At 39.3% G+C, this 23245-nt stretch overlaps 1 protein-coding gene across 1 annotated transcript in view; it reads right to left on the bottom strand.

Moving 5' to 3' along the window:
- The window catches only part of LOC131805390 (protein roadkill-like), a 239911-nt gene extending 216886 nt beyond the window's left edge, over positions 1-23025 (bottom strand). Inside the window, exon 1 of the mRNA XM_059128504.1 lies at positions 22913-23025. Coding sequence (XP_058984487.1) covers positions 22913-22926 — 14 coding nt within the window. The 5' untranslated portion in view covers positions 22927-23025. The remainder of the gene's footprint in view (positions 1-22912) is intronic.
- Between the last annotated feature and the right edge of the window lie 220 nt (positions 23026-23245).

Genomic DNA, 23245 nt, shown 5'->3' on the forward strand with positions numbered 1-23245 from the left:
GGGTTGAAGCTGGGTACAAATGAAAGGTCTCGTGGAGTACTTTATGGACCTTAGAGGCAAAAAAAATTTAGACCTCAGGATTTTTACGAATTTAAAAAAAAAAATGAAAAAAAAAACTCCCCATTTAAGGCCCCAAATATATGATTTATAAATGAAGCGGGGTTGAGGAGAGGTACAAATAAAAGGCCTCGTGGAGTACTTTCCGAATGTATGGACCTTAGAGGCAAAAGAATTTCAGACCTCTGAATTTTTCGAATTTTCTAAAAAATTATCGCTCAATTTAACGGAAATTACAGATAAAAGGGTCTACTGAACAGACACTAAGAATGAAGCGCTGTTGAGGCAGGCAGAGCCCAAATGAAGGGTATCGAGGAGCACATTCCGAGACCTTTCATTTCGGCCCAGCCTCAACTCCACTTCATTCTCAGTATCGTTTCAGTAGACCTTTTATTTGTAATTCGCTTTTTTTTGCCCATACGGAAAATGCTCCTCGAGACATTTCATTTAAGCCCAACTTCAACCTCGTTTTAAAAATTCCATACGAATTTATTAGTGCCTATTGTACTTGAGGTTATGTTATACAAATTATCTGGCCTCTTCTGGTTTTGACTATTAACATTTTTGACCCGAGATCAATAGGTATTTACCAGAAGTGAATAGGACAAACGACAATAGATTGAGTAGAGGTCAACAGACAAAGGCAATAGATATTGACCAGAAGTAAATAAACATTGACCGGAGATCAATAAACATTGACCAGATCTCAATAGATATTGACAGAAGTCAACGGACATTGACTTCTGGTCAACAGACTAGAGGTCTAGAGGTCAACAGACATTGACCCGAGGCCAATAGGTATTGACCAGAGGTCAACAGACGTTGACTAGAGGTCAATAGGTATTGACTCGTGGTCAATAGGCATTAATAAGAGGTCGATAGGTGTTGACCCGAGGACAATAGGTATTGACTCAAGGTCAATAGGTAATGACCCGAGGTCAATAGGTATTGACTCGAGGTCAACAGGTATTGACCCGAGGTCAACAGGTATTGACCCGAGGTAAATGGGTATTGACCAGAGGGCAATAGGTATTGACCAGAGGTCAATAGGTATTGACCAGAGGTCAATAGGTATTGACCAGAGGTCAATAGGTATTGACCAGAGGTCAATAGGTATTGACCAGAGGTCAATAGGTATTGACCAGAGGTCAATAGGTATTGACCCGAGGTCAATAGGTATTGACCCGAAGTCAATAGGTATTGACCCGAAGTCAATAGGTATTGACCCGAAGTCAATAGGTATTGACCAGAGGTCAATAGGTATTGACATGAAGACAAAAGGTATGGACCCGAGGTCAATAGGTATTGAGCCGAGGTCTATAGGTATTAACGCGAGGTCAATTGGTACTGACAAGAGATCAATAGGTATTGACCCGAGGTCAATAGTTATTGACCTGAGGTCAATAGGTATTGACACGAGGTCAATAGTTATTGACCCAAGGTCAATAGGTATTGACCCGAGGTCAATAGTTATTGATCCGAGGTCAATAGGTATTGACCCGAGGTCAATAGGTATTGACCCGAGGTCAATAGGTATTGATCAAGGTCAATGGGTTTTGACCCGAGGTCAATAGGTTTTGACCCGAGGTCAATAGGTTTTGACCCGAGGTCATAGTTATTGACTCGAGGTCAATAGTGATTGACACGAGGTCAATAGTTATTGACACGAGGTCAATAGTTATTGACACGAGGTCAATAGTTATTGACACGAGGTCAATAGTTATTGACACGAGGTCAATAGTTATTGACACGAGGTCAATAGTTATTGGCCCGAGGTCAATAGTTATTGACACGAGGTCAATAGTTATTGGCCCGAGGTCAATAGTAGGTCAATAGGTCGATAGGTATTGACCCGAGGTCAATAGGTAGCGACCAGATATCTATAGAAATTGTTCAGAGGTCAAAAGTTATTATTTTGACGTCAATAAGTATTTGTCAGATCTCTATAACCAAAGGTATGTAGGAAAAAAAGGTCAGTAGCAACAATTATTCATTCTAATATCAACCCTTTGTAAAAATGTATATTTGGCCTGGCCCGAATTTTATATTTTCATTAGAGTTAGTGGTAGAAAGAGATTTACATTTTCCATAGACAAATTCCTAGTTTGCAAATTTGATGTAGGTTTATTGAAACCAAATATAATTTTCCTTGGCGAACAGAATTTTTTGATCTGATCATTGCTTTTTAGGAGAAGAATTCCATTACCCTGTTTCTAATAAAATTGAGTTAAGGACTTAAAGAATACCTCCTGGTTGTATATAATTGGAAATTGCTTCTAATTATAACGAAACTTGTCCTTTGTCATGCTAATGATTCGCTCAAGTGCCACTGATGGTGTTAAACCCATTGTTAACGATATTTTGAACCAACGTTTAATTAGGCGTTAATCCCCATTCTATCAAAACTCTTAAATTTCTTTCTTTTGTTGTCAATGCTCTTCCCTTTTTACCATCCTGCACCCACCTCTCAGGAGTGGAACAGGGGATATGTGGGGGAGAAGAACGGGTTGGATTTAGATATTAGCCAATGTTAAATTAACCTCCAACAATGATAATTGTGTAAATGGTAATGATAGAAATAGCACCATCCCTCCCTCCTTTGTGTCTTCCAATCACTCACTAGGCCACATGGACACAGGGAGGTGACATAAGATAGCGTGATTCTATATTTCAACCATTTGATGGTTTTAGTGTTTGCCTGTCATATTCCAGTTGTAACCCTGGGCCTAATATCCCCAGGTGTCATTCGATGGTCGGTCGATTATGACAATGATGGCCAATTGATGGTGACGGTAGTGTGACAACGTTGATGATGGCAAGGCCACAGAACTACGGGGATAGAATGCAGACAATATTCAATTGACAGGTTCTTAATGTCGATTGAGGAGGGGGCTAATAGCAATTTAATGGAAAATGATTTTGAATCTCTATTTAAAACACTTTTTCTATTGGTTTTGGGAATTAGTTGCATATTATTTATGTTCCCCTTTCTCTCCCCCCTCTCTCTCTCAGATGTAATCTAAAATTGTTCTCTTATTTAAATTTTCGCTATTGTGTTCACATTGACATTAGCATCAGCAGCAGCAACAGCATTTTTGAATTTGAAATCTATGCCACATTTTTTCATTGACATCATTTTCTGACAAGGAAAGGGCGGGGGAAGCGTTTGTCATTGTTCGGCTGTCTGTCTGTCTGCCTGTTTTTTGTTTATTTTAGTCACATTGGTGTTAAAAATAATCAAACTCTAACGTTTTTTTCGAGGTTTTTTGCGGGAGAAGTTGTATGACCGATGGAGTGATCGGCCGTCCGTCCATCCATCCGTCTCTTAAACACATAAGTGCAAATTAACACCTACACCAGATCTTCGATTTGATTGAATTATTAATTTGCAAAACAAGATTTGGGCAATCCAATTGCTAGGCAGTCAGTCAGCCGGCTACCGCCAACCTACGACAGGCAGTTGGCAAATTTTTTCGGGGTTAACAAATGTTGAAACTAATGATGGTGACGACTTCGACGAGGGCGCCGCGCAGCAACTTCATTGACATGACGGAGAACTTTGTTGTAACAAAAAATCATGGGTTGGTTGTGTCAACCAGCCAAGTGTGAGAAAATAGTTTTTTTTTAGGTTAGGGTCACATTTAAAGCATAACCAAATGTGGGGATAATATATTCCACGGAGTGTGGGTCACCATATTTTCATTTAAATTTTATAGACATTTGGATGAATAATCCACTGTTTGTGGATAGCCCAATTTTTTTTTAATTTTTGGAAATTGTTTCATCGAAAAATTCTTTATTGGAGAACCGGAGATTTTTCCTTCCTTAGAAAAATATTCTAAGGAGACCAACCACTTTCTACGTGGAAAATAATTTTGACCTTTTTCAAAAATAGGCTATTCTTGGCCTTCTTTGAAAAAAAAAATATTCTGTAAGGCTGGGAATGTTTAATAACCAAATTTTGTGAGATTCTCCCTCAGGATCAGAGTACTTTTTTGGAAAGAGTTATTTGGAGATTTTTATACCCTTAAGCATATGGCTAGAGAGGGTAGCGTGTCTCCTCGAAATAACGGGTTTAGACCCTAGGTCTCTATGGACCAAATCCGTTTCAGGACATTTCGAGTCGACCTAGCGATGTCCGTCTGTCTGTTTGGCTGGCTGGTGTGCACGATAACTCTCGAAGGGAGTATCCGATTCGGTTCAAACTTGGTACATCATAATATTATTATCGAACTTAAATCGATTTCGGAGATGGGCAATATCGGTCCACTCCTTCTGGTACCTCCCCCACCAAGGATCGAAATTTTCAAGAAAATATTTTACTGCACACAAAGAGAAAGGATAATCAGATTTCGCTCCAACTTTGCAAATCCTAATATTTTTATCAATGCTAGGTCTGGAGCGAAAATTGACAACATCAACCCACTCCATCAAATACCTCCCCCACAAAGTGTTAAAATTATAAATAATTATAACTCGAATAAAATGTGATGTAAATCCGATTGTCTTCAAATCACGCACATCACATTATTTTTATTAACCCGAGGTCTAGTGTGGAGATGGAATATATCGGTCCACTCCTTCTGGTACCTCCCCCACAAATTTTGAATATCCATGAAGCTCATAAAACGCGAAATTAACATCAAATTCCATTCCGACTTGTCATATCTCAATATTTCCATCAACACAAGGTCTGCTATAAAGATGGTAGAGATCGGACCATTCCTTCTGGTACCTCTCCCACAAAGTGTCAAACTTTTGAATAACCAAAACGATCATCTAATGCGAAATCAGCATCCGATTATTTTGAAACTCGGCACATCCCAATATTTCTATCGGCACAAGATCAGGTGTGAAGATGGGATATATTGGTCCACTCCTTCTGCAACCTACCCCACAAAGGGATTGAAAATTTGAATTACCAAAATGCTTATATAATTCGAAATCAGCATCCGATTCATTCTAATCTTAACACATTGCAATATTTTTACCAACAGGAGATCTGGTGTAATGTACCTCCCCTACAAAGGGTCAAAATTTTGAATAATTATATCTCCAATAAAATGAGAAGTATGCATTCGATTCTCCTCAAATTTCACACATACCAATATTTTTACTAACACAAGATCAGGTGTGAAGATGGATGGTATAGCGGCTCTCACCTGCTGGTAGCTCCCCCACAAAAGCTTTAGAATTTCGAATAACCAAAACTAACACAAGATCTGGTGTGAAAATGGTAGATATTGGCCCACTGCTTTTGGTACCTCCCCCACAAAGGGTTGACAATTTTAAATAATTATAACGCTCATAAAATACGTAATAAGTTTCCGATTGCCTTCAAATTTCACACATCCCAAAATTTTTATTAACACAAGATCAGGTGTGAAAATAGGACATATCGGACTATTACTTCTGGTACCTCCCCACAAAAGGTTCCAATTTTCACTATTTCAATTCCTCATAATTTTTGCGAAAAAAGTCAGCGATTGTTTTCAAACTTAGTATATCTACTAAATCAGTATCCATAGAAATCTCCTTACGCAATTTCAGGGTTCCAGCCCTATCGGTTTACCCAAATCCATTTTTCTTTAAATTTTATTGAATGAAAGCAAAAAAAATGGAAATAGAATCAAATTTTAGAATAAGTTTAGATTTGTTCGCATTGGTCATCTTTGGCACGAATTATGGCCTTCAAAGGGCCAATGGAACCGTCACACGTAGCCCGAATGTTGCTCTGCGGTATTTTGGCTCATTCCGGGCGAAGCGCATGCTTGAGGTGATCGACACTTTGTTATTTTTTTAGTACCAACCTTGCTTTCAAAAATACTCCAGACACAATAGTCCAACGGATTGGTATCCGGAGATTTTGGTGGTCATTGTGCGGTGGGAATGAAGTGAGGAACCTCATTTTGTAACCATTTTTGGGTGGCGCGTGCTGCGTGCGATGTTCCTGAGTCCTGTTGGAATGTCCAAGGTTTGCGGTCAAAAATGTTTGCGTACCCAAGGCTTTAATACTCCCTCCAGAATATTTTCGCGATAATATTCGGCATTTATTAATACGAGAGCGGAGAGAGACCACCGGCTGTTATGGCGGCCCACACCATCACCATGGCCGGCGCTTGAGTTCTGGTGGCCAATCGAAGGTGCACATTTTCAGCTAACCTCTTTTGCAAAGTAAACACGATCATTTTGTTTCTTTACAAACTACTGGACAGCGAATGTTTTCTCATCGGAGAAAACCAAATTCGGCAGTTCACCACTTTCGACTAAGCGAAGCAACTCTTTCGCTCTTTTGAGTCTAATTTCTTTCTGTTGCGGTGTAAGTTCTTGCACTTTTAGGAATTTCAATGGCTTTAACCCGAGCTCTTTTTTCAATATTTGCCGAATGGAATATTGCGATATGTGTAGGTCATGAGTCATTTGTCGGGCTCTGCGACGCGGATTTCGATCAAGTCGCTTCTTTACTTTTCGAACCATTTCTGCTGATGTTGCTGTTTTCTTCCGTCCACTTCCTTGACATCGGGCTAAGCTACCAGAGATACACAAAAGATTTATTCACATTTAAATGCTGGATTGCTCTAACGATAGCCACTTGTGGTTTTTCAGCCAAATATAAAGAAATCAAACTCTCACGCTTGAATTCCATCACGAAAAACTTTTTTCCTGGATAATTCTCACCAAAATGTTTTTGTACGCTTGTAAACAATATAATGAGCTGCCACTGGAATAATTTTAACAGCTGTCGGACGTGTGGCTTAGAAATGACAGTAGTCTGAAGTGGGTTGCAGTTTTTTCATCTCACCCTGTACACACTTCCAAAATTACCTCCATACATCGGCTTTATGCCTCAACCTTGATTTTCATTCCAAATTTCACCATATCGTATCCTGTGAACGGTTTTTAGCTCTAACCGTTGACAGGATACGATATGGTACCAAACGTAGTACTTTCCGTACACTTATAGTGCGAATTTCTAAAAATCCTTTGATCATCTTTGACACACTCCACTAGTAACCCTCGTTCCAAATTTAAGAATTCTAGCTCTACTGCTTCCTCAAATACAAAGGGTGTCATATTTAGTACCTTTTAATATTTTCCGTGCCGTTCTTGTACGCATTTCCAAAAAACCCAGCCTTATCCCACCCCTAGGGACTAAGAGTGAGCCTCACTAATATTTAGTACCTTTTAATACTTTTCATACCGTTCTAGTACGAATTTCCAAAAACCCAGCCTTATCCAACCCCATCGGGCCAGGAGTGATCCTCACTCATATTTAGTACCTTTTAATACTTTTCATACCCCCTAGAGCGAATTTCCAAAAACCCACCATTATCCGACCCCTTCGGAGCAAGAGTGTCCCTCACTCATATTTAGTACCTTGGAATACTTTCCGTGCAGTTCTAGTACGAAATTCCAAAAACCCAGCTTTATCCAACCCCTTCAGACCAAGAATGTCCCTCACAGATATTTAGTACCTTTTAATACTTTTCGTGCCGTTCTGGTACGAATTTCCAAAAACCCAGCCTTATCCAACCCCTTCGAACCAAGAGTGACCCTCACTCATATTTAGTACCTTTTAATACTTTTCTTGCCGTTCTAGTACGAATGTCCAAAAACCCAGCCTTATCCAACCCCTTCGGACCAAGAGTGACGCTCCCTCATATTTAATACCATTTAATACCTTTCGTACCATTCCAGTACGAATTTCCTAAAACCCAGCCTTATACGACCCCTTCAGACCAAGAGTGGCCCCCATCCAAAATTTCAAGATTCTACCTTCAGCCGTTTTTTCGTCTGGGCCTTGATGAATCGTGAAGATATAAAATATTCTCCACCATCTAGCCACCCTAATGTCCGATTAGTCATTCTGCAAAATGTAAAACAACACGCGGCGTGTTAATGAAAAATCATTTATTAGTCTGAACCAAATGGAATTCAGTATCGTGTGTGTAGATGATTTGTTGTTGTTGTACTTGTTGTTGCACTATTGCACAAATCATGAGAATTGACACCCCCAATAGCAGCCAACTTCAGAGCGCAAAACCAAAAAAAACTGAAAACCAGCCCCCTTCCTTTGATAAACTGTCATAAATTATGCGGTGTGTGGGAGAGGGGAAGGGAAGGACGTAAAACGACAGGTTCTCAATGCATTCCGCAAAGCCCATTTCGCTGTGATCTCGCTGTGAGCAACAAAGCAGCGTTTTTCGCATTGCAGGTCTTTTTTTCTAGCTAGTGTGGTTGTTGTATATGACTAGCGATTTGTTGGTGTTGTTGTTGTTGTTTATGGCGGAAAAAATCTATGTAAATATTTACTAACATGTGTACTTTTGTTGTTGTTATGTTAATATTTTTATTTGCTATATTATTACTGTTTATATTGGCATTTGTTGTAGTTGCAGCTACAAAAGAAACAAAGACAAATATTTATTTTTCAAAAAACAAATTCTAACAAAGCAGCCAGCAAAGAAATGTCAGATCTGAATGCGACTTTTTATTGGGAAACAGATATATCAAGGAAAACTTAATCCAAAATATATTAGCATCTGAGTTTGATTTAGAAATCTCTTTCTAGTCCTGGGGCAGGAGAGTATCGAGAACCTAAACTTGGTCCAAATGTGAAATGTTAACAATACCCCTTTAAAGAACCAGACAATCGATAACTGACAACATTCTATCCCCACATTTCAATGGCCTGCCATTACCAACGATGTCACACCACCGTCACCATCAATCGGCCATCATTGTCATAATCGCCGACCATCAAATGACACCTGGGGATATTAGGCCCAGGGTTACAACTGGAAAATGACAGGAAACCATCAAATGGTTTAAATATTGAATCACGCTATTTTTAGTCACCTTCCAGTGTCCATATGGCCTAGTAAGTGATTAGAAGACACGAAGGAGGGATGGTGTTATTTCTTTCATTGTCATTTAAAACAATCATCATTGCTTGAAGATAAAATTTAAAATGGCAAAATCCACCCTCTCCCTGACCCTTGATATTTCCATATTTTAGACATATTTAAATAAAATATATATGAAAACATTTTGTGGATTATAAGTCAGAAAGCCGATTGGTCGATAAAGCCAACGGGAGACTATAAAAGAGACATCATTGACAACTGGGGAAAAATCAAATAAAGAGATTTAATAGAATAGCTGATATAAAGGTCTCAAACACCTAACCAAATATCATTTCCTAATATCTATCAGGTCAATCGACCTAGGGTCAATATCTATTAACCTCCGGTTAGTATCTATTGACCTCAGGTTAATCTTTATATATCTCGAGTCGATATTTATTGACCTCAGGTCAATATCTATGCCCTCGGCTCAATATCTATTGACATCGGCTCAATATCTATTGACATCGGCTCAATATCTATTGACCTCGGGTAAATATCTATTGACCTCGGGTCAAAATCTATTGACCTTTGGTCAATACCTATTGACCTCGGGTCAATACCTATTGACCTCTGGTTAATATCTATTGACCTTTGGTTAATACCTATTGACCTCTGATCAAAACCTATTGACCTCTGGTCAATACCTATTGACCACTGATCAATACCTATTGACCTCTGGCCCATACCTATTGACCTCTGGTCAATACCTATTGACCTCTGGTCAATACCTATTGACCTCTGGTCAATACCTATTGACCTCTGGTCAATACCTATTGACCTCTGGTCAATACCTATTGACCTCTGGTCAATACCTATTGACCTCTGGTCAATACCTATTGACCTCTGGTCAATACCTATTGACCTCTGGTCAATACCTATTGACCTCTGGTCAAGACCTATTGACCTCTGGTCAATACATTTTGACCTCTGGTCAAGACATATTGACCTCTGGTCAATACATTTTGACCACTGGTCAAGACCTATTGACCTCTGGTCAATACATTTTGACCTCTGGTCATTACCTATTGACCTCTGGTCAATGCATATTGACCTCTGGTCAATGCATATTGACCTCTGGTCAATACATATGACCTCTTGTAAATACCTATTGACCTCTGGTCAATACCAATTGACCTCTGGTCAATACCAATTGACCTCTGGTCAATACCTAATGACCTCTGTTCAATACCTATTGACCTCTGGTCAAAACCTATTGACCTCTGGTCAATACTTATTGACCTCTAGTCAATACCATATCTATTGACCTCGGGTCAATATCTATTGACGTCGGGTCAATATATATTTACCTCGGTTCAATATCTATTGACCTCGGGTCAATACCTACTGACCTCTGGTCAACACCTATTGACCTCTGGTCAATACCTATTGACCTCTGGTCAATACCTATTGATCTCTGGTCAATACCTATTGATCTCTGGTCAATACCTATTGACCTCTGGTCAATACCTATTGACCTCTGGTCAATACCTATTGATATCTGGCCAATACTTATTGACCTCTGTTCAATACTTATTGACCTCTGTTCAATACTTATTGACCTCTGGTCAATACTTATTGACCTCTGGTCAATACTTATTGACCTCTAGTCAATACCTATTGACCTCTGGTCAATACCTATTGACATCTGGTCAATACCTATTGACCTCTGGTCAATACTAATTGACCTCTGGTCAATACTTATTGACCTCTGGTCAATACTTATTGACCTCTGGTCAATACTTATTGACCTCTGGTCAATACTTATTGACCTCTGGTCAATACTTATTGACCTCTGGTCAATACTTATTGACCTCTAGTCAATACCTATTGACCTCTAGTCAATACTTATTGACCTCTAGTCAATACCTATTGACCTCTAGTCAATACTTATTGACCTCTAGTCAATACCTATTGACCTCTGGTCAATACCTATTGACCTCGGGTCAACACTTATTGACCTCTGGTCAATACTTATTGACCTCTGGTCAATACTTATTGACCTCTGGTCAATACTTATTGACCTTTGGTCAATACCTAATGACCTCTGGTCAATACTTATTGACCTCTGGGCGACACCTGGTCAATACCTCTTGAGCTCGGTCATCTATTGCCCTTCGGTAAACATCTATTGACCTCGGGCCAACATCTATTGACCTCGGGTTAACAACTATTAACCTTAACAACTATTCACCTCTATTGACCCCGGATCAACATCTGTTAACATCTGGTAACCTCTGGTCAACATCGGTTCAATACCAATTGACCTCGCGTCAATACCTCTTGACCTCGAATCAATACTATTTATCTGTGGTCAATATACGTATTGACCTCTGATTTTTGACTTCGGGTCAAAATTTAAGACTTCTGAAAATGTTTTCAAAAATGTGACTTCTATCCTCATTATCAGCCCTTAAATCATCTGAAAATATTTACTTCAAAGGCACACAAAAAATCCATAAAACTGGAGTGACTGATGTCATGTCAACCAGGCCTTCCAAACGACGGTCCGTCCGTCCGTCCCGTCCATTATTATTATGAATATGGCAACGAGGTTAAGGCAACAAACACCAGTTCATGTTTGCTCAACGAACATACCGACATACACACACACTCGAGATTTGCTTACAATTCGCTAACAGCAACAACAACAAACAGAAAGCCAAACGCCATAGCCAGCCATTGGAGGTCGGTCTTTGGATCAATCGATGTTTGGATGAATGGCATTTTTGTTTTTATAACAAAAAAAATCGCTGCAACAACAAAAAATTACAACAACATGCTATGGTACATGCTATCATGGCCCTCTTTCGCAAGTGACAATTACCAAAATCAAACAATGGAGGGTGGTGTCGTGTCGCTGCTGCCGCCGCCGTCGCCATTCATCCATCCACCCACCCACCTTTGCAGAGAGCAGCCGAGTTTCGTAATGGGTAGGTGGGTAGGTGTCAAGAGCAGCAGCACCCAGTAAGGCGTTGTGTCAACAGCAGACGAGTGGCTGTGATAGCTTCAAGTCTGGGCAAAAGAACTACAACTCATAGCCCAGTTAATGCGGAGATTCCAGTGTTGGAGAAGTCACAGCGAAGATTCCAAGGGTTATTATGGAAATTCTTTTCTTATCACTTCAGCGGGTTTTCCTTATAAATTTCCTTATTTTCGAATTTCCACTTCTGACTACTTTGCATTGCCTCATCGTTAGCAAATTCAATCTAAGGTCCTTCGCTAACCCTTGCCATCCGACTCAGGCCCATCTTCCACACAAGAAAATAATAAAATGAAATGTGATAAAAATTTATTAGAGTGGAAATGATGATGTTCCACAACAACAACAACAACAAACATCAAAAACACTTAAGAGACAAAGAAAGGCACACAAAAGCGTTAAGGACACCATCGTCGTCACCATCCAGCCAGTCAGCCAACCAACCAACCAACATCGTCTCCGTAGCCATCCTCGCCATCATCAGCGTTTTTTCAGGGGAATAAAAAGTGTTACATATCTGGGTATAGAATATTTTTGGAGCATAGCTCGACCTTCCACCCGTTTTCAACATCCAACAACCCATTCACACCACCCCACCCCGCCCATGGGGGTGGTCTGAGGCGGCACATAAAAAGTGTCGTTTGCTTAGCTACGCTTGGCTTACATTCGGAGGTAACAGCCTAGAAAGAACAAACAAAAACTGAAAAAAGGACATTTTTTGTTTCCAGCCAACGAAGAAGAAGAAGGTCATAAAACTCAACTGAATTCAGTCAGTAACAGCAGCAGTTGCACGGTCATTAAGAGCATATGTTGGCAAGTGAAGGAGAGCAATGCGGGGCGATGTGAGTGTGTGAAAAAGCACATTGGGGAGTTTATCGAGGTTTAGCAGCCACAGAAGACTTTCTAACCAAAGGACTTCTATTCATTAGATCGGTTATTTACAGAAGACCGTTATAAGGTCCTATAACCACAGAAAACCCATAGAAGACAGTCTGTGAAATGTCAGCTATTCATCAAAGTCCTGCGAAAGCTCTCCTTTCCATTAGAGACTTATAAGAGATCTTAAATCCCACGAAGATCCGTACAAGGTCAACTCACCCCATGTCAGCAACTATTGATCCCAAGTCAACACCGATTGAACCAGATCTAAACTTATTGACCTGAGGTCAACACCCCTTGACCCCGAGTCAAAACATATACCTATTGACCTCTGGTCAAACCTATTGACCTCGGGTCAACGCCTATTGATCAACATTGATTGACCTCAGGTCAACATCTATCGGCCTCTTCAACTAGGGTCAACACCTATTGAACTCGGTTCAAAATCTATTGCCCTCTAGTCAACATCTTTTGCCCTCGGGTCAACATCTATTGACCTCGGGTCAACATCTATTGACCCCGGGTCAACATCTATTGACCCCGGGTCAACATCTATTGACCCCGGGTCAACATCTATTGACCCCGGGTCAACATCTATTGACCCCGCGTCTACATCTATTGACCCCGCGTCAACATCTATTGACCCCGGGTCAACATCTATTGACCCCGGGTCAACTCCTACTGACCACGGGTCAACATCTATCGACCTCTGGTCAACAACTATTGACCTCTGGTCAACAACTATTGACCTCTGGCCAACAACTATTGACCTCTGGCCAACAACTATTGACCCCAGGTCAACACTTATTGACCTCTGGCCAACAACTATTGACCCCAGGTCAACACTTATTGACCTCTGGTCAATACCTATTTACCTCTGGTCAACACGTATTGACCTCAACATCTATTGACCCCGGGTCAACATCTATTGACCGCGGGTCAACATCTATTGACCGCGGGTCAACATCTATTGATCGCGGGTCAACATCTATTGATCGCGGGTCAACATCTATTGACCGCGGGTCAACATCTATTGACCGCGTGTCAACATCTATTGACCCCGAGTTAACATCTATTGACCTATGGTCAACGCCTATTGACCTCTGGTCAACACCTATTGACCTCTGGTCAACACTTATTGACCTCTGTTCAACACTTATTGACCTCTGGTCAACACTTATTGACCTCTGGTCAACACTTATTGACCTATTGACTTATTGACCTCTGGTCAACACTTATTGCCTCTGGTCAACAACTATTGACCTCTGGTAAACACGTATTGACCTCTGGTAAACACGTATTGACCTCTCGTCAACACCTATTGACCTCTGGTCAACACCTATTGACCTCTGGTCAACACCTATTGACCTCTGGTCAACACCTATTGACCTCTGGTCAACACCTATTGACCTCTGGTCAACATCTATTGACCTCGGGTCAACATCTATTGACCTCGGGTCAACCCCTATTGACCCCAGGTCAACACCTATTGACCCCAGACCAACATCTATTGACATCCAACGACCTCTGGCCAACATCTATTGACCTTTGGTCAAAATCTATTGACATCTGATCAACATCTACTGACCCCAGGTCAACACCTGAAAGCATCATATCCATAGATGCCATGAAGAAGGTATTTCAGCCACAGGAGAGTATTCACAGGTCTTCAAGATATAGAAGTCTTGTGGAAAGTCTCCTGTCCATAGAAGATCCCTGAAGTATTATATCCAAGAAAGATTCTTATGAATGACCGTCTATCTATAAAACACCTGTAAAAATTTATTCATTTGGTAGGAATTCTATCCACAGCAGATAATTGATTGGTCTTTTAACAATAAAATAGGATTATAGAAGGTTTTAAACCTATAGAGTTACCGAAGACGGTCTTATATCGAGGCAATTTGAAGTTCTTCTGTCTATAAAAGTCCTGTAGAATATATTCTACATGTTGGGGAGATTACCTTCAGAAGAACCTCTGGAGGTCCTGATTTATATTATGAAAGTGTAACTTATTTCATATTTTTGGAATGTGGATATTACTTACGAACTCGTGGGTCATTATCTTACCTGAAAAAGAAAGAAAATATATTGTTAAAAATTATTTTAAGAAATTAGAAAAATATATGAAAGTCCTTTTTCAAAGGACATATTTTAAAATATAAAAATCAGCAAGGATTTTCCCCTAAAGACTAAATGGGGCAAACTTCTGGATACCCCTTGGGAACTGCCAAAATATTTTAAATCTCAAATTATTATATTTTTAATCTCAAGTCTCCCAGATTCTCCTCCACTTCTAGTAAATTTTCGTACTCCATATTTTAAGCTTTCTCGACAGTGTTGCCACCAAGTGGCGATGTTTGGCCTAGGTAAAAAATCACTTATTTCTGACATTCTCCCCCAAAATCGACCCAATATCTCACTGAATGACCTACAAAAACGAAGCAACACCAAACACCTACCCAGGAAATTGTGGTTTGCTTAGTCATGGTGATTATTAGACGGCATGTAAACAAAAGTACAACTACAGCAACAACAACAATGCGAATGACAACAAAAAAACATATCAATAATTACATTGCGTTACATATCTACAGCCCCAACAGCAATTTCCTAATTCTAGTCAATGTAAAAGCCTCTCATATCTCTGAGCGAGTGCGTATGTGTGTGTTTTCAGTGTCAATACAAGAGCAGCAAACGTCAAAGGTAACAAAAACATCGCTTGTTTTTCGAAAATTAAATAACAACAACACCAACAATGCCATGTTACAAAGTTAATTGAAAACATTGCGAAAGTTCCCATCCTTATTGATGTTGTTGTTGTGCAACATTACGGTATTGTAGTAATGTTCGGCATGCCAAAGCGGAAGATGGGAGCTAGCTTGTAAGCAACCACCCAATATAGTTATGTATTTGTGTTGTAATACTCGATAAAAATCTTATCTCCGTCATAGCAATTACGCACTTAGATAAATAGGGATGACCTCAAGCAATGGGGCGATAAAACTCGGAAAGTTAGTCAAACATAGGAAAGAAATAAGATTTTCAGCTGCGAGTGTAGAAGGCCTACCCCTATGGGTTCCTCAGACAAAATCAATTACGCACTTAGATAAATAGGGATGACCTCAAGCTATGGGGCGATAAAGTTCGGAAAGTTAGTTAAACATAGAAAAGGTATAAGAAGTTCAGCTGCGAATATAGAAGGGCTACACCTCCTTCCTTCCTCATACAAAATCTTACAGCTCTCTTGAGGGATCCGAAGAGGCTTTCTCACAGGGTTTCTCAAAGAGAACCTTAGGAGGGCAGAAGATATAATGTCTGTAGTATCATATAGAGGTTTTCCATTTCTAAAAGTGCCCTATGGGTTTCTCATACAAAATCTTAGGGCTCTCTTGCCAGAAGAGGGTTTCTCACAGGGTTTATCAAGGAGAACCCTAGGAAAGCAGAAGATATTATGTCTGTAGTATCATATAGAGGTCTTCCAGAGGTCACCATTAAAGACTTAGATAAATAGGGATGACCTCAAACTATGGGTGATAAAGTTCGGAAAGTTAGTTGAACATAGGAATGATATAAGATGTTCCGCTAAGAATGTAGAATAGCTACCCCTATGGGTTCCTCATATAAAATCTTAAGGCTCTCTTGCCCGAAGAGGGTTTCTCACAAGGCTTCTCAAAGAGAACCCTAGGAGGGCAGAAGATATTATGTCTGTAGTATCATATAGAGGTCTTCCATTTCTAAAAGGGCCCCCGGAGATACTTTTTCACCGTTAAAGACATAGATAAATAGGGATGACCTCAAACTATGGGTGATAAAGTTCGGAAAGTTAGTCAAACATAGGAAAGATATAAGATGTTTAGCTGCGAATGTAGAAGGCCTACCCCTATGGGTTTCACAGACAAAATCTTACAGCTCTCTTGCCCGAAGAGGGTTTCTCACAGGGCTTCTCAAAGAGAGCCCTAGGAAGGTAGAAGATATTATATCTGTAGTATCATATAGAGGTCCTCAATTTCTAAAAGTGCCCCCAGGGAGACTTTTTCACCATTAAAGACTTAGATAAATAGGGATGACCTCATGCTATGGGGCGATAAAGCTCGGAAAGTTAGTCAAACATAGGAATGACATAAGATGTTTAGCTGCGAATGTAGAAGGCCTACCCCCACGGGTTCCTCATACCAAATCTTACAGTTCTCTTGCCCGAAGAGGCTTTCTTACAGGGCTTCTCAAAGAGATCCCTAGGAAGGCAGAAGATATTATGTCTGTAGTATCGCATACAAACTTTCCATCTTTAGAAGTAACTCCAGGGAGGCACTTTAAACCATAAAAGGCCCTCAAGAGGTCTTCTATCATATAATACGTACAGTGTGTCTTCTATGAATAGACGACCTCCTGGAGACTTACAAGATGCACTTTATAATTAGACCCAAAGGAAGTCTTCTATCCATTAAAGATTCATAGGAGCTTTTCCATTCATATAAAAATTGCTAAAGTCTTCCTGCATTCGCAGTGGTAAATGGTAGATCATGTATGGATATATGATATCCTGTAGGACCGTAGATGTAATATGGACCTCAGGCGGGTATTTTCTGTAGGTCTTCTATAAATATATTAAAGACCTCCTGTTGATAGATACTACTAGATAGAGTGTGCCTCTAGTGAGGCACTTTAATTCATAGAAGGCCCTCAAGAGGTCTTCTATCATATAGAACGTATGTCTTCTATGAATATACGACCTACTGGAGACTTACAAGAGGTACTTTGTAATTAGACCTTAAAAAAGTCTCTATTTGCTAAGGAATCTTAGGAGATTTTCTATTCATAAAAAAATTGCTGAAGTCTTCCTGCATTCGCAGTGATGAATTGTGGATCTTCTATGGATATAGCAGATATCCTGTAGGTCTGTAGATGTAATATGGACCTCAGGTAGGTATTCTCTGTAGATCTTCTATAAATACATTAAAGACCTCCTGTTGATAGATACTACTAGATAGAGTGTGCCTGCAGTGAGACACTTTAATCCATAGAAGGCCCACAAGAGGTCTTCTAAAATATAGTACGTACAGTATGTCTTCTATGAATAGACGACCTACTGGAGACTTACTTTATAATTAAACCTAATAGAAGTCTCTATCTACAAAAGAATCATAGGAGATTTTCTATTCATAAAAGAATTGCTGAAGTCTTCCTGCATTAGCAGTGGTGAATGGTAGATCTTGTATGGATATAGGATATCCAGTAGGTCTGTAGATGTAATATGGACCTCAGGCGGGTATTTTCTGTAGGTCTTCTATAAAAATATTAAAGACCTCCTGTTGATAGATACTACTAGATAGAGTGTGCCTCCAGTGACTTTAAACCATAGAAGGCCCTCAAGAGGTCTTCTATTATATTGTACGTACAGTATGTTGTCTATAAATAGACGACCTACTGGAGGCTTACAAGGGGTACTTTATAATTAGACCTAAAGGAAGTCTTCTATCCCTTAAAGATACATAGGAGATTTTCTATCCATAAAAGATTTGCAGAATTCATCATCCTGCATTCGCAGTGGTGAATGGTAGATCTTGTATGGATATAGGATATCATGTAGGTCCGTAGAAGTAATATGGACCTCAGGTAGGTATTTTTTGTAGGTCTTCTATAAATACATTAAAGACCTCCTGTTGGTAGATACTACTAGAAAGATAGATGGAAATATAGATTCGTAGTTAGAAGATCCGCTAAAGGTCTTCCAAGTCCAATAGATCTCCTACACATGGGATATTTCCTGAAGGCCTTATATGGATAGATTACCTCATGCAAGTTTTCTACAGGGTGAGAGGAAAAACTGCAACCACACTTCAGACTGCTGTCATTTCTAAGCCACTCGCCCGACAGCTGTTAAAATTATTCCAGTGACAGCTCATTATATTGTTTACAAGCCTACAAAAGCATTTTGGTGAGAATTTTCCAGAAAAAAAAGCTATTCGTAATGGAATTCAAGCGTGATAGGGTGATTTCTTTATATTTGTCTAGACACACCACAAGTGGCTATGGTTAGAGCACTCCAGCATTTAAATGTGATTTTTTTGTGATTTTACCATCGCTCGTTACCGTAATACTGGTAGCGTAGCCCGACGTCAAGGAAGTGGAATTGGACGGAAGAAAACAGAATTTCTGCTGATGTAAAAATGGTTCGAAAAGTAAAAAAGCGACATGATCAAAACCCGCGTCAAAGTGGCCTAAAAATGGCTCCTGAGCTGAACATATCGCAATTCGACCATTCGGTAAATATTGAAAAATGAGCTCGGGGCAAAGCCATTGAAATTCCAAAAAGTGCAGCAACTTACTCCGCACCTGAAAAAAAGAAAGGAAATAGACTCAAAAGAGCTAAAGAGTTGCTTCGCTTGGCCGAAAGTGGTGAACTGCCGAATTTTGGTTTTCTCCGATGAGAAAACATGTTTTGCCCAGCAGTTTGTAAACAAACAAGAGCCGCTCATGGTGATGGTGTGGGCCGCCATAACAGCCGCTGGTAGCTCTCCGCTCGTATTAATCGACCGTGACATCAGAATAAATGCCGAATATTATCGCGAAAATATTCTGGAGGGTATATTAAAGCCTTGGTCACGCAAGCATTTTGGCCGCAGACCTTGAACATTCCAACAGTATTCAGCAGCATCGCACTTAGCACGCGCCACCCAAGAATGGTTACAAAATGAGGTTCCTTGCTTTATTTCCAGCGCACAATGGCCACCAAAATCTCCCGGGATACCTATCCGTTGGATTATTGTGTCTGGAGTATTTTCGGAAGCAAGGTTGGCACTAAAAAATACCAAAGTGTCGATCACCACCTCAAGCAAGCGCTTCGCCGAGAATGGGTCAAAATACCGCAGAGCAACATTCGGGCAGTGTGTGACGGTTTCATTGGCCGTTTGAAGGCCATAATTCCAAGGCCAAAGGTGACCAATTCGAACAAATCTAAACTTATTCTAAAATTTGATGATATTTCCGAAATTTTTTTTTTTTTTTGCTTTCATTCAATGAAATTTAACAAAAATGTAAAAATTATGGCGTTAGACTATGTTGCAGTTTTTTATCTCACCCTGTATATATCCCTTCTAGCCATATATTTCGAAACAAGCCTTGAAAATCTTCCACAATCGAATAAAAAGCAACGCCACCTACATAGGTAAATGGCAACTCTTAACATAGCAAAGACACACACCGATCATCCAAAGTGCCGTTACGGGGCAACCAATAAATGTCACCGAAGCCCACTCAAGTTCATAACCCCCAAACACGAACACATTCCACATTATTTTCAGTGTAAAAAAATTATTAAATTTATGTTGTTGATGTTCCATGAAATTCATGGCAATAAAAATTAGACGCCTTTGTTGTAAACCAACAACAATAACATAACAAAAACAAACATGACATTTTCTAAAATAAATAACGAAAAAAAAATATTATTTATTATTTTTAATACCATTTTAACCTTTGTAAATAATTTCAATTGTAATGAAATGGAGAACACCAAACAAAAACAGCAATCATAGTAGGAAAACAACAATAACAACAACAGTAACGAATGTCGTTTCATGCATGCCGCTGCATGTGTTGTTGGGTTGGCCTGACTGCCTGACTGCCAGCCGTGCATGTTAGGCTAATGACTTTGATCGTCATCGTTTTTCGCTGTGACGAGGCGGCGACAGCAACCCTGTAATTAAATTTGTGGGAGAGTGCCGTCGTTGCAGTCGTATCAGTTGCCATGTGTGTGTCTCTGTGTGAGAGAGCACAAAATTTTCTCTTTGCCAAAAAAAAAACACAATCATCCATTGATTGACTCGCACATTGCGGAATATTTATCTAAGCTTTTCATCCTCGCTTCAAAATAAGGAAGTATTTGTGTTATTGCCTCGCAATGGCCGCTTAGCTAGACAATTAAAATAATAATTGGCTGAGGTGTTGTAGTTGTTGTTGTTGCTGCAGTTTTTGATGTAAAGAGAAAGTGATCATGAACTTCTTTGAGAAATGTAGGAGGGATGTGCAGGAATTATTGTTAATAGAGATGGGTATTGTGGAAATACAGAGAAGATCAAGTGGGTCTTCAGGGAGTAGATATTTTATTACAAGACCTAACAAGTATGTAAGACAGAAACGAACAAGTTTACTATGCTCTTCTAATAGGACTCCCAGTCTTAGAAGATCTATTATTATACGAATAAGATCTGAACGATTTTTGTAAGTGTTTAAATGACACGGAAACAATATTGGTGCGTGGAAAATTTTATTGCATCCTGAGAAATGGTAAATATTTTAGTATTTTCTAGGAAGCCAACATTTTTAATTATGTTTTAGAAACTTAGATTTGAAATTGTCGACTTTTTTTTTCAAATAGATTATTTTAAGGATTCTCGGTAATTTCCCAGGGTTCATGTGACTAAAAACCTTCACTCTTTAAAATATTGTTTTAAGGATTCAAAATCCCAAAATATTTTCGATAACAGTAAAAGTCGAAATCGTGGATTTTTTATACCCTCAGCCATAAGGCTAGACAGGGTGTATCATTTGATACGGCTAAAACGTGCCTCATTGAAATAGTGGTTTTAAACCCCAGATCTCGTCTGTCTGTCTATCTTTCTTTTTAAAATTTTGAATATTTATAACTCTTATAAAAAGGGGGAGGCGTAGGGAAAACCACCAAAATCCTGTGGGGTGACCCAAATGAGATAAAAACGAAGAATATTTTATTGCTAGGCAAGAAGGAGATCAGTGAGGTGACAGGCATCCTTACGGGGCACCTGGGCCTACAAGCTCATCTATACAAGATAGGTTGCACAGCATATGCAAGGCGTGCAGGGAAGACGACGAAACTTTGGAACATTTTCTCTGTATATGCCCAGCGTTTGCTAATATCAGAGCCCAATTCATAGGGAGCGACACTATACCCGAACTTAGTCGGATCATGGTAAATGATATAAAACAGTTAAAGAATTTCATAAAGGCAACAGAATTTCAATTATGACAGACTGTTAACTTCTCGATAAAACCCATCTGACTATAGCGCACAACAGGCCTATACTGGCTTAAGTGCATGTCCAAAAGGGCTTGAGGCAAAATTCTTTTGTTCCTCTTTTTCAACCTAACCTAACCTATAAAATGTGATGTAAGAATCCGATTGTCTTCAAAATTCACACATCTCAATATTTTTATTAACCCAATGTCTGGTGTGAAGATGGAATATATCGGTCCACTCCTTCTTGTACCTCCGCCACAAAGGGTTCAAGATTTTGAAAAACAAAACGCTCAAAGAAAGCAGAATAGACATCGAACTCTCTTCAAATTCCACACTTCCCAATTTTTTTCAGATGTAGTTATTTTTACCCTGATTCCGGGAAATAATTTATTCTTAGGGGACGGACCGGAGACCCCAGATTTTTGACCCGAAAATCCGTGTTCAAGACCCGGGCTGGACCCGGATCCACTTGCCCAATATAGACAATACAGGTATCGTTTGAAAGTACCTATCCAACAAGTGGTCATATGATGGGGGTTGTTTTTAAGCGTTTCGGAAGTTATAGTCAAATTATTGGACCCAAATTTTTTAAAAAAGTCCAAAAAGGGCCCCTTATGGCGGTCAACCAAATTGATGCCAAATTATTGATGACGTTCATACCTTTCCAAAATGCTACAATTTGCGCTAATATCTTTTTCTGGTCTAGAGATATGGGTCTTTCCATCCTCATAACACGATTCTAAGCAGTTCATTAAGATTATGTTTTCAATACAAATGTTTTTTATAACATTTCAAACGATACATATAGTGTGTATAGCGGGCAAGTGGCTCCGGGTCCGGTCCAGATCTTGAACGCGGACTGGGGTCCCAATTCCGGTTCCCCCAAGAAAAAAATAGTTTCCCGGAATTAGAGTAAAAATACCTACCACTGGAAAAATTGAAAAAAAAATCGAAAAGTTTTTACTAAACTATAGATAAGCCCAAATTTTTTGCATATGTGTTGTGGAGATTTTCAAATATTTTATTAAAAGTTTTTCGAAAAAAAAATTCTTTTTTATTTTTCATAGATATGTACGTTCTTTGTCTTACCTGGCCAGAGCCATTCTAACATGGGAAAGACTTCCAAGAGGTAACGATATTGAATCCACTTTGAAGAAATTTCGTTAAAAAATCACCTTCGACAAAAATTTAATTCACAGCTGGGCAATTTTTTGTGGAGCAACACTTTAGAATCTGGGTCTTCAACTTTGGGTTTTATTTTTAAATTCTAGAAAAACAATTTTTTCTTCTAATACTGATGTAAATATCTTAAATTTAAAATTTTAAATTATCGGGTACTCCGAGTTTTTTTTTTTTTTTTTTTTTTTTGATTTTGTAATTATATATTTTTATTTTTAACTTTTTTGTTGGTATTTATTATCT

Source organism: Musca domestica, unplaced genomic scaffold (genome assembly GCF_030504385.1).
Source record: "Musca domestica strain aabys unplaced genomic scaffold, Musca_domestica.polishedcontigs.V.1.1 55, whole genome shotgun sequence".
NCBI lineage: Eukaryota > Metazoa > Arthropoda > Insecta > Diptera > Muscidae > Musca > Musca domestica.